Consider the following 13,017-nt stretch of genomic DNA (forward strand, 5'->3'; position numbering starts at 1 on the left):
TTACATTCAACACAAGACAGACTTGCCCATCCAGTGCCTCACATGTATAATGGCCTAAAATGGAAGACAGCAGTCTCTGCAAAATTTTCGAAATTGAAATATGCCACCTATTGGGCTCGTGAATCACTAATACACAAGTTACTGCAGTTTCATAATGATTCTTATATGCTTCCCTCGAGCATTTAGGGGGTCCCATTTGCAGTATGTGCAAAATCAGTAGTAAGGCAAGGGGAAACTGCAGTATCTACCATTTTTCTCAGTTTTGCATTTTTGCAAACACTGCAGTCTTCCAATTTAGGGCAGTGTAAAGGCTAAGAGTTTTTCCTTGTGGGGGAAATGAAACCGAAGTAATGAACTACAGATTTCGAGTCTCAGTTTAAGTGAAAATAAAAGTCAGAATGTATCCAAATAAGTAGACCCACATTACATTTTTTAGTTCTTTGAGTCTTGAACACAGACCTTGGAAGATCAGCAACGCGTAATTAGGTAAAAATACGCGAAAACCACAATATAATGTGTTGTTTAATTTCTGGATAAAAACTATTCCGACTAAAAAGAGAACTCTTTAATTTCCGGGGAGTTATGACCTGAGAAAAAAGTGAGTATGTGTGCGTGCGAGTGTTTTGTTTGTAGCACCAACATGCAGTGACTGTGCCTCGCTGCAGAACTTCTCAGTTTCAGAGGTCCTTTATTCCTCATACCGTGGGACTGTGGAACAGTCTCCTACTGAGGATGTTGTGCAACTGGAACTTCAAAAGTTCAAGCGAAGATGCAATGCAATACTACCCTATTGCTTTTCTCCTTGCATTTTGTCTTTTTAATGAGTGAGATCTCTTCTTTCTGTATTCTCTTTACCTTCTCTTACTTCCAAATGAGCACAATAATCTTCGGAAGCTCGAATTTAAAGCCAATGGCCCTTGTGGCCTTGTTCTATAAGAATAGAGTTCATCTTCTGAATAATAATAATAATGATTGCTAATAGATTCACAATTTCGTGAAAAACAATCTGAGTAATAAAAATCCACAATTTTTTACATAGTAATATATTTACTATATAATTGTGATTTTTATTACTCAATAATAATAATCTTTAATTTAATAATAATAATAATAATAATGTTAGAAGAGTTAGAGAGAGAGACAGAGAGAGAGAGAGAGAGAGAGAGAGAGAGAGAGAGAGAGAGATGTTAGTTTAACAGACCACTGAGCTGATTAACAGCTCTCTAGGGCTGGCCCGAAGGATGTTTGGCTAAGAACCAATTGGTTACTTAGCAACGGGACCTACAGATTGTGGAATCCGAACCACGTTATAGCGAGAAATGAATTTCTATCACCAGAAACAAATTCCTCTTGTTCTTCACTGGCAGATTCGAACTCGACCAACAGAGTGGTAGCTGAGAACGGAACAAGAACTAGAGAGACAGACAGAGAGAGAGAGAGAGAGAGAGAGAGAGAGAGAGAGAGAGAGAGATTTTACTTCAAAACTTTTATGATAGGAATATCAGACATCGTTCATTTCATATTCAACATACTCTGGCTTTTAAAAATACAAATCAAAACCACCCTGTTATAAAATATGCGCAACAATTAATCTTAGTAATTTATCAGCGTCAAATAACTGCCAAACAAACCGTACAAAATGGACAGATCTCTCTGAATGAAGTGTCCAAGAAATCCCATCTAAAATCGAAAACCGTAATCTGTATATTAAAATCCACCATTCCTGATTCCAGTCTAGATTCCAGCTGTGATGCCAGCTTCCGCATTACACAGTCCAGCGAACAAAGATGGGGCGGAATTCTTCTTTTGATTTCCGGGACGACGTTATTTGCGTTGTTTAGAAATATTCCGGAAAATCCTCTGAAAGGGAGAAGCTCCACTTCACTAAATATCTCGACGTCATTTCCATTCAGAACGGAGAGAAGAAAGAAAACGGATGGGTAAACGGAGGAAAGGAAAGTTCGTAAATAAAAGGAGTAAAGGAAAATTCGTGGATAAAAGATGAGATGAGGCGAAATTATCGTTTATTGTACCATTAAATTCATGAGTTTGAAATCTATATTTCCGGCATTTCCTCTCAGTTTAAAGATAGAAAGTTTGTTGGTAACATTTAGTTTTACGTTGGTATATCTTTGTTAATATCAATGAGAAATTAAGCTGTATATTACGTTTATAATTTTATATACTTCATAATATTTTTTTATTCTGGTTAGTATCTTTAATTTTTGTATGATTTAACCAAAGTTAAGTTAAGTACATCTTAGTTTAACCAGACCACTGAGCTGATTAACAGCTCTCCTAGGGCTGGCCCGAAGGATTAGATTTATTTCAAGTGGCTAAGAACCAACTGGTTACCTAGCAACGGGACCTACAGCTTATTGCGGAATCCGAACCACATTATGGCGAGAAATGAATTTCTATCACCATAAATAAATTCCTCTAATTCTTCACTGGCCGGTCGGAGAGTCGACCGCTGGTCCAACAGCGTGCTTGCCGAGAGCTCTACCCACCCTCCAATGAAGAACTACGATTTAACCAAGAAATCATAGTTAGGCCATACCACTGACCTCTTATGTCAGGAAATGTGTGTAGCAAATGAAATGTAGGTGAAAGATACGGTAGCAAAAGATGTTTATACTTTATTATCGTCGAGTGTTGGACGTATCGCAAGTCAGTTCTTACAACTGAGTCTAGATAATCGTTACATAATAGTATAAAAGTACAGAAAGGTTTAAGAAGAGAGATGTGTATGAAACTGTGAAAAATAAGAAGTGGATATCCGGAACAATGAACCGCAATCAGATTATAAGGGAATAAAGAGGGCGACAAGACGACAAACATTATTAACCCAATCTTCAAATGAAAGGAAAAATCAATATGTAACGAAATCATTATTAACCCAATCTTCAAATGAGAAGAAAAATCAATATGTAACGAAATCATTATTAACCCAATCTTCAAATGAAAGGAAAAATCAATATGTAACGAAATCATTATTAACCCAATCTTCAAATGAAAGGAAAAATCAATAAATAACGAAATCATTATTAACCCAATCTTCAAATGAAAGGAAATACGCATAAGTCATTCAATAATCACTGGACAGGAATCAGTGAAATCCTCATAAAAATGATGCGGATTACCTCTTAAAACTATAGACGTGAGGAAGGAAAAATCAAATGAACTGACACATGCCGAGATACAATCGAGGTCATACTTACAAAACCAAACTTGTTTTATGAAGATTGTCTTTACCCCTAAAACAAGTAAAAAATGCTAAGAAGTTTCTTCGGCGCAATCGAGTTTTCTGTACAGCCACTACATCGCATAATCAAGGCAGCCGAAAATACATCTTTCGGTGGTCTCGGTATAATGCTGTATGAGCCGCGGCCTATGAAACTTTAACCACGGCCCGGTGGTGGCCTATCTATATCGTTCCCAGAAGCACGACTATGGCTAATTTTATCCTTAAATAAAATAAAGACTACTGAGGCTAGAGGGCTGCAATTTGGTATGTTTGATGATGGGTGATCAAAATACCAATTTGCAGCCCTCTAGCCTCAGGAGTTTCTAAGACCTGAGGGCGGACAAAAAAGTGCGGAGAGAAATAAGTGCGGACGGACAGACAAAGCCGGCACAATAGTTTTCTTTTACAGAAAACTAACTAGATTAAAATCAACTAGATTATTTAATTCTAAATATTAAATACACCAATTTTATGAATGCCAAATCAACTGAATTTTTACTGTACTGAGAGCACAGAAATCCACATACCAACGCATTTCAATTCGCAACGCAAAAATTGCCATAATACCTATGATGAAATTAGCCGATATCTATTACTATTGACTATGAAATCCCGAAGGTAACGACCTTAGCAGAACGTGCAATATTTTATGCAAAGTGATTAAAATTACATCCTCATAATCACACAGGACTTGCTGTAAGTAGTAAGCTATTACCTGACTACTGTCATTACGTATTAGGTATTGCGAAATAAGGGCTATAAACTTTTAGCGAAAGCCATCTCCTTAACGTTTTAATAAGGAGATGGCTTTCGCTAAAAGTTTATATCATATTATCTTCGTTTTCTAAAGGATCTAATGTTTGATATGAAAGTACAAATAACTGATTTCGACATAAACCTTTTGTTTAGCGCAATTTTACTTTCTTCAGCAAGGATAAGGGGTGAAATTGCACTAAACAAAAGGTTTATGTCGAAATCAGTTATTTGTACTTTCATATCAAACATTAGATCCTTTAGAAAACGATGATATGATAAACAGTACAAGATCTATCATAGTTGTCATTACCTTTATTTAAAAAAAAAATGTACTATATGGGAGTGTATGATCTAAATGATCTGAAAAAGGGGTACTCTTTTATTCCATAGGATACAGAAATTCTGAAGAGGAGTTTTGATTTATATATAAAAAAATTATATCAATTAGTGATTTTCCACTATAAAAATCGGAAGAGGAAAGGTACATGAAACAATTAAAATCTATGGGAATATCATGGATCCCAATCTAATCGAAATTACAAATATTGCATTACATTGAAGCTCAACAACACCAACCATTTTTCCCGTTTATAATAATTAATTTTAGTATTTTCTCCTCCATTTCCAATTCTCATCCATTTTCTTCCTTCTCTCCGTTCCGAATGGAAATGACTTCGAGATCTTTAGTGAAGTGGAGCTTGTCCCTTTCAAAGGATTTTCCGGAATATTCCTAAACAAGGCAAATAACGTCGTCATCTTTGTTCGTTGGACTGTATAACGCGGAAGCTGGAATCACAGCTGAAATCCAGACTGGAATTTGGTATGGAGGATTTTAATATACTTTCGATGGAATTCGCTGCACTCTTCGCTCAGAGGTCAGTCGTTTTCCTTTGTCTATAATCTGACAAACAATTATTTTGGGCCATGTTGTTTGATTCATGTATTACAGAGCTAATTTACTCGATATTTGAAATAAGGCTTTTTTGTTATCTTGAGATATATATATATATATATATATATATATATATATATATATATATATATATATATATATATATATATATATATATATATACTGTATATATATTTTACTCTCTATCTGAAATAATCTTTTAATCTTATATATGTATATGTATATATATATATATATATATATATATATATATATATATATATATATATATATATATATATATATATTATATATATATATATATATATGCTTATATGTCACTAAATAGTGCGTGACAATATGTTTTGTCAAGCCGACAGGAAAAATAATATATATATATATATATATATATATATGTGTGTGTGTGTGTGTGTGTGTGTGTGTGTGTGTGTGTCTATTCATATACATAGAGTAGAAAATGAAAACTAAGAACTGAGAACTTTTGTGTAATTGTTCTACATTTGAGATTATAACTTAAAATATATATATATATATATATATATATATATATATATATATATATATATATATATATATATATATATATATATATATATATATATCATTTATATATTTACAAAAAATGCGTTCATATGCGCGTAGGATTGGTATGCCTTGTTCACTGAATACGTGTCATATCTGCTGAATGCATTATTCGCACGAATGAATGCCCTTGTGTGTGTAACCGTGCTTTCGCAAAAAAAAAAAAAAAAAACTGATGCCCAACAAGAGAACCTTGTCTCTAAATTTGCTCAATATCAGAGAAAGTCCGTTTTGTGTTGGTGAAAGCCGCGCATCAAATTTACATCGTGGCAGATGACCGTGCAAACTCAAGAGTAAACTCACTGTATGTTAAACGAGGTATTTGGAATGTGATGAGGATACTGCTTTTGATGGCAGACCAAGAGACAATCAGAATGCAGTGAAAATAACCGAAAGCAGGATGAAATGTCTGTCTGTGAATAGCAAGATCGAAGGAAGAGGTTTTATAAGACACATTTTCATTGTTTCAAATGGCTCAGTTCTCTCTTCCATAATTCGGTAACCGCATCTGGACACTCAGTAAAACAATCAACAAGTGAAAAATGTGCCGAGGTTATTCCTCCATTCCGAATATAGGCTCATTTTTGGTGGTCTCGGTGTAATGCTGTATGAGCCGCGGCCCGTGAAACTTAACCAAAGCCCGATGATGGCCTATCCCATATTGTTGCCAGAAGCACGGTTATGGCTAACCCTTAAATAAAATAAAAACTACTGAGAATAGAGGGCTAATTTGGTATGTTTGATGATTGGAGGGTGCATGATCAACACACCAATCTGCAGCCCTCTAGCCTCAGTAGTTTTTAAGATCTGAGGGCGCCGAAAAGTGTTTCTTGTGGTGGACAGACAAAGCCGAGTTTTACAGAAAACTAAACCTGTTTTCACCCACATACCCAATCAAGGCCAGTTTTATGAAGCACATGTAGGAGTATATATTCATTTACTGACTGCCTCGATATTCACGTGCTTTTCTTCAACAAACAGAAATCACGAAAGCTTGCAATAAGTAAATTATTTTAATCCACTAAACGTCATGAAATGTGCTTAACAGGAATAAATACATCAAAATGAATAATCTTCATACGAATATAATGCCAGATGGCTAATTCAGACATACTGGATCAATTGTGCCTGAAGTGATTTGAGACGGACAAGACGTTACAGGCAATTTCCCGAGCGAAAAATAAAGGGGTCTAATAACGTAAAATGGTATCATTAGAAAGTAGTTTCCACAAAAAACAAGTTAAAAATAAGCCGAATTGTCTCCGTCGCAATCGAGCTACAAGGCCACCGAAAACTGATCTGGTGGTCTTGGACTGTATGAGCCGCGGCCCATGAATCTTTAACCACGCCCCGGTGGTGCCCTGTCCTATATCGTTGCCAGATGCACGTTTATGGCTAACTTTAATCTTAAATAAAATAAAAGCTACTGAGACAGAGGGCTGCAATTTGGTACGTTTCATGATTGGAGGGTGGATGATCAACATAAATTTGCGGTCCTCTAGCCTCAGCAGTTTTTAGAAAAAAGTGCGGACAGAAAAAGTGCGGACGGACAGACAAAGCCGGCATAATAGTTTTCTTTAGAGAAAACCAAAAACATGAAATAAAACGTGGAATAAAGGGAGATAAATATCATGAAGTGGGGACGCTGTGCTACTGAATTACTGAAGTGAATTTTTCTAATGAAAGTTTTAATGAGAATCATTACTGTTTCGAGGTTAGTCCTTTCTAGCATAATTGGGGAAATCCATCGAACAGTATGTAGGACTCACTGACATACGCTACTGTCATCTCACAATGCACTGAACACAACAGGGTTAAAAGACAGTTAATAACATGAGGTGATTCAACAGTAATTCGTGAATTGTAGAAGGATCATTATTACTTTTTAAAGATTGGATGGGCAGCAAACAATCCATATTTCATGATATATAAGCTACTCCCAAATGCAACAATAAAATAGCCCTCATTAGCTTTTACAATTCTGCAGGAGCGATTAATTCGTATAAGTATGTAAGTGATAACTTTAAATTAAAAAGCTACACACATAAAAGAAACATTAACTTCGCATTCTTATATCTTCCGGAAAACGATATTACCATAAATTTGAATTCATTACAATTGCTTTTATTAGTTTCCAGTATCATTTCTTGGATGCATTAATGACGACCCTCAAAGGAACATTACGCAGTCTGTATAAAAAACTATTTATTGCTTTAACTCGGCGTCAGAGCGTAAAAACGCCGCGGCTTCGAATCCCGTATTACAAAAGTGAAACTGCTTCAATAACCACTCGAATCCTTCGTAAAATGAAAGCGCATCTTTTGGACGTCTCTCCTGACCAGACGACAGATTTAACAGCTTCCACGAACCCTGAATATTCATGTCCACATGGCAGGAATCTTTTCCTCCTCTCTCTCATTTTTCCGTTCTCGAGAGCCAATGCAAATGAACCGTTTCTTAACTTCCATCTACAAGGGAATTAAGAGAGCCTTCCCCCCTCAATTACTCAAAACCAAATGGACAGCTTCTTCATCTCGGCGAGTGTGGGTAAAAATGCAAACTAACTCTTTCGAATTAGCGTGAAATGGATATCTGGTGAAAGCTTTCATAAACGGAGCAAAACCCGACTTCAGTGGAGACACTAAAACTGCTTTTTTTATTTTTGGGAGGAAGGGAGTGAAGTTGCGTCCCTCGAATAGTGATGTGGTATTAGAAGCTTAGCGTTCCAAGCAAGAATATTTCTAAGAATAAAAAAAAATTTTGTATCGTGCATTTTGGCAATCGAAGTATGATGAGAGATGGTGAACTGAAATCAATCAAGTTTCGTCTTGGTCATAAAAAAAACACACACGCACAAACACACAAACAAACAAGCGAAGTCATAAGAACAAGACGGGGTTAAATCCCATTTTTTTCATTAATCCTCTCAATTTTCTACGTTCCACCCCATAACTGAAAAATCAAAGATGATAACAGACATAGAAAAAAATTTACAAGTTGCGCAAACCATTATACAACACGACTTTGGATGAGTTAGGAACCACTATACGTAAAACTGCGCGAATAAGGCTCCTTTCTGTGAAACTTGGTCTTCTATCTTACTGTCCTTCTCTTTATCGAGTACTTCTTCCCTTTGATTGAATTGAACTGAATTGAAATGATTACAGAGTTTAGCCCAAAGGCCAAGCGCTGAAACGGAAATTGGCAGTAAAAGGTTTGAAAGGTGTAACAGGAGGAAAACCTCAAAGTAGTTGCACTACGAATCAGTTGTTAGGAGAGGGTGAAAAGTAAGGTGGAAGAAAAGAATATGAAAGGAGGTACAGTAAAAGGAACGAAAGCGGTTGCAACTAGGGGCCGAAGGCACTGTCAGGACCCCCTACGGTGTCTTCCCTCTGATTGTTGTTCAACCATAGGGACATACTGACATCCCCTGAGTAAATCATGCAACAAACACCTGCAGGCACTGCACAACCTTTGCTTTCTCCAGGAACATCTCGGCAAATTCTACCATTCACCATCTAAAATGTATATTGCACTGGTAATTGTAATTTTCTTCAAATCACTTAATAGAAAAAAAATATTGACCAAAAATTCAGCTGACTGGAAAATGTCAGCAAGAAAAATCACTGTTATCACAGTTCAATCCGGATAAAATAATGAACAGCTATAGATGTAAAATATGGTTAAAATAAAAAAAAAAAAGCATACCGGGCGAAAATATTTGGTATAGAAATTTGAAAAAAAAAAAAATCACACAAAATAAAATCAATTCCAACAACTATCAAGAAATCATAAGGGAGTGGTATACAAGTCCAGAAAGTTTAAGTAACAGAACAAGAAGTGTTGTAATTGCGCGAATAAAATACAAAGTGAAAAATAAAAACAAACACTTGCATTATAAGGAAATGAAGAAGAGACAATGCGATTCAATAACCATGAAGATCTCAGAATTGTAACTAGGGAAAGGGAATACTTCGATCTTATAATTCGAGTAAATATGAATATCTGTAATTCAATGAATACTGACGCAAGAAACGGAAGGAATTAATGAAATCTGTCATAAAGGGGTTATAAAACAGTAGATTATATTTTAAATGAATAGTGTGGAGAATTAAAAATCATATGGATTGAGATGTGCAGTGTTACTTAGAGACCATACATATAACATTAAAATAACCTTTCATAAAACCAGACTTCACTCATGATTAGTCTTATTCATGAAAAGCTACATATGGTAATATGTGACCATTAAAAATTATAAGGCAATATAAGTACAATTTTACAGATCTATTGTAAAAACTTACTTTTTTATTAATGTCATTGTTAATTTACATACCATGATATTTCACTCGGTGATTTTCAAGGCTACGTTAATCATATAAAATTAACAGTTACTAGACAAGAAAAACATAACTAGATACAAAACCGAAACTATAATCTATAGTCTAGGTTCTAATCTTTAACTACCAGAAGTAATTCTTATCTCAGAACAAAGCGTACAAACCAGAAATATGGATACTAAATCATTCAATTTATTACAACAATAAACAAGTAAAATAAGAGGCGAAGTTTCTTCGGCGCAATAGAGTTTTCTGTACAGCGTATAATCAAGGCCACCGAAAATAAATCTATTTGTCGGTGGTCTCCGTATAATGCTGTATGAGCCGCGGCCCATGAAAATTTAACCATGGTCCGGTGGTAGCCTATCCTACATCGATGCCAGACGCATGATCATGGCTAAATTTAATCTTAAATAAAATAAAAACTACTGAGGCTAGAGGGCTATAATTTGGTATGTTTGATGATTGGAGGGTGAATGATCAACATACCAATTTCCAGCCCTCTAGCCTCAGTAGTTTTTAAGATCTGAAGGCGGACGGACAGACAAAAAGCCATCTCAAGAGTTTTCTTTTACAGAAAACTAAAAACATAACCAGAGAGAAAATCGAAAATATAACCTGTAACCTACATTATAATCGACATTACGAATGACTCGAGGTAAATCTTTTACTACCAACATTAAATTCTTATCTTAGAACACAGCGCAAGTAACAGAAATATAGATATTAAACCCTTCAATTTATTACAACAACAAAAACTACACTCTCCTTATCCAATCGTTTATACACCAATTTCCCATTTCCCTTCCCATTCATTTTCTTTTCCCTCACTTGGAATGGAAATGAAGTCCAGATATTTAGCGAGGTGGAGTTTCTCCCTTTCAAAGGATTTTCCTGCAAAGTCCTAAACAACGTAAATAACGTCGTCCCGGGAATCAAAAGAATTCCTCCCACCTTTGTTTGCTGGACTGTGTAATGTGGAAGCTGGAATCATAGCTGGAATCCAGACTGGAATCAGGAATGGTGGATTTTAATGCGCGGTTTGCGACTTTTGAATTCGGTGGGATTTGGTATGGCTGGCTGGGAAATGGTTCTGGAACTGGTAATTAATGTCATGTAAGCTACAGAATAATATTAAAAGCAAAGAGCTACACTGTGATTTCTGCAAATATAGAAAAAAAATTGTCTTTTTACATATCTTCCAGAGAGTAATATTACAAGGTTATTATATAATAATCCATTAATATTTCTTAACACATGAATGACAAACTTCACAGGAATATGATTCATTAACCCTCATATGAATAAGACACTTCTATGCAAATATTACTGAGTGATTTAATCCATTAGGCAAGCTTACAAACGACAGTAGTTTTGAATATTATACTCTGAAAGGTATCTCTTGCCTGTCTCAAAAAGGAAAGGTATCTCTTGGCCGTCTCTCCGGAGCAGACAGCAGATTTAACAGCTTCCACGATCCTTGAATATTCACGCCCACATAGCGGGAATCTTTTCCTCCTCTCTCATTTTTCCCTTCCTCTGCGTCAACGTAAATGAACTACATCTTTACTCAAGACATCAGCAAAGAGAAGAGGAAGAAGGGAGGAGAGCTTCCTCACGATAGAGCTTCTCAAAGTGAAAAAATAAATGAAGAGACTCATCTCCGCTAGTGAGGATAAGTAACCACCACTTCCATATCTGTTTGGCGTGTGGAATGGATGTCCGGTAAGAGATTTAAGTTAAAAGTGCGCAGGTTTCTTCGGCGCAATCGAGTTGTCTATACAGCGTATAATGCTGTATGAAACTCTCAGCCACGGCCCATGAAACTCTCAACCGCGGCCCAAGAAACTTTCAGCCACGGACCGGTGGTGGCCTGTGCTACTGGCACCTATAGCGGTACCAGACGCACGATCATGGTTAACTTTAACACTAAATCAAAAAAGAACTACTGAGGCTAGAGGGCTGCAATTTGGTATGTTTGATGATTGGAGAGTGGATGATAAACACACCAATTTGCAGCCCTCTAGCCTCAGTAGTTTTTAAGATCTGAGAGCAGACATCAAAAGTGAGGACGGACAGACAAAGCCGGCTCATACAGTTTTCTTTTCCAAAAACATCGGAGCTACAAGCTACTTTGACAAGAACAATACCTATTATTCCTAAGAGAAAGGGAGCGAAACTGTATACCTTGAATGCAACGTGATATACAAAATAATATAACGAAAGAGAATTTTAATGGAATAATTGTAATTTTCCTGTAAACGGCACAAAAAAAAAAAATTGAAACAACAGGCCAAGCCTCAATTTTTTTTCTTTTGTCTAATTTTCTGGAAACTCTCTACTTGCCCCATAGAATTTTTTACACTAATCACCCCGACACTCAGAAAAAAATTCTATCCCACATGTAAAAATGCTAAGCCGATATGGATAAAAATAAAAATAATAATAATTTACATATTGTGTCAAAATACACCCAAATACATCCAAGTGCAAGTCGGGAACCAAGATCTTTACTGCTGAGTAAATAGTATGATTCTGTGAAACTAAAAACCTAATTGGCTAGTTTCCTTTTTTTATATATACCGTGAAATTCATAACTCTTTTCAATGCAATGAACCACCAACCTTCAACTCTTTTCAAGTCATTTCACAAGTTCTTCACGTTCTCTTCCCAGCAATGGCCACGATGTCACTCTCATCAGTTTCTTCTGATTCTCTTTGCCGAAAGAGCTGGCGAGTCACCATCATAAGGTTCATGTTCCCTTCCCAGCTCTTGCCACGGCAATATGCACGTACCCTCATCACTCATTAATTTCGTCTGGCTCTCTTCGCCGCAACAGCCGACAAATCATTTATCTGCAATCCTCGACCGTTCAGTTTCCACAATGCAGCTTGTTACGTGGCTTATACTTGACCTTATATCTTATTGTCCTTCCTTCTTGTCTCATTATTTCCTCTAATTGAATGTTGCACAACCACAGACGTAAACCGCGAGCTCTTGCAACAAAATATTATACTAACTTTGCTTCGTTTTCCCCATGGAGCCTTCTCATAGTATCAGCCCTTTGTTGGCCGACTCGGTTGAGCTTCAGACTACCACTCGATGGGCCGGAGTTCAATTCCCGCGGCCGGCTGATGAAGAGTTAGAGGAATTTATTTCCGGTGATAGAAATTCATTTC

The 13,017-nt window shown here is 36.2% G+C and overlaps 1 protein-coding gene across 1 annotated transcript in view; it reads right to left on the bottom strand.

The window, feature by feature from the left end:
- The window catches only part of LOC136830909 (uncharacterized), a 54,956-nt gene extending 42,317 nt beyond the window's left edge, over positions 1 to 12,639 (bottom strand). The window contains exon 1 of the mRNA XM_067090882.1: positions 12,500 to 12,639. Coding sequence (XP_066946983.1) covers positions 12,500 to 12,639 — 140 coding nt within the window. The remainder of the gene's footprint in view (positions 1 to 12,499) is intronic.
- Positions 12,640 to 13,017: the final 378 nt, after the last annotated feature.

Source organism: Macrobrachium rosenbergii, chromosome 47 (genome assembly GCF_040412425.1).
Source record: "Macrobrachium rosenbergii isolate ZJJX-2024 chromosome 47, ASM4041242v1, whole genome shotgun sequence".
Taxonomy (NCBI): Eukaryota; Metazoa; Arthropoda; class Malacostraca; order Decapoda; family Palaemonidae; genus Macrobrachium; species Macrobrachium rosenbergii.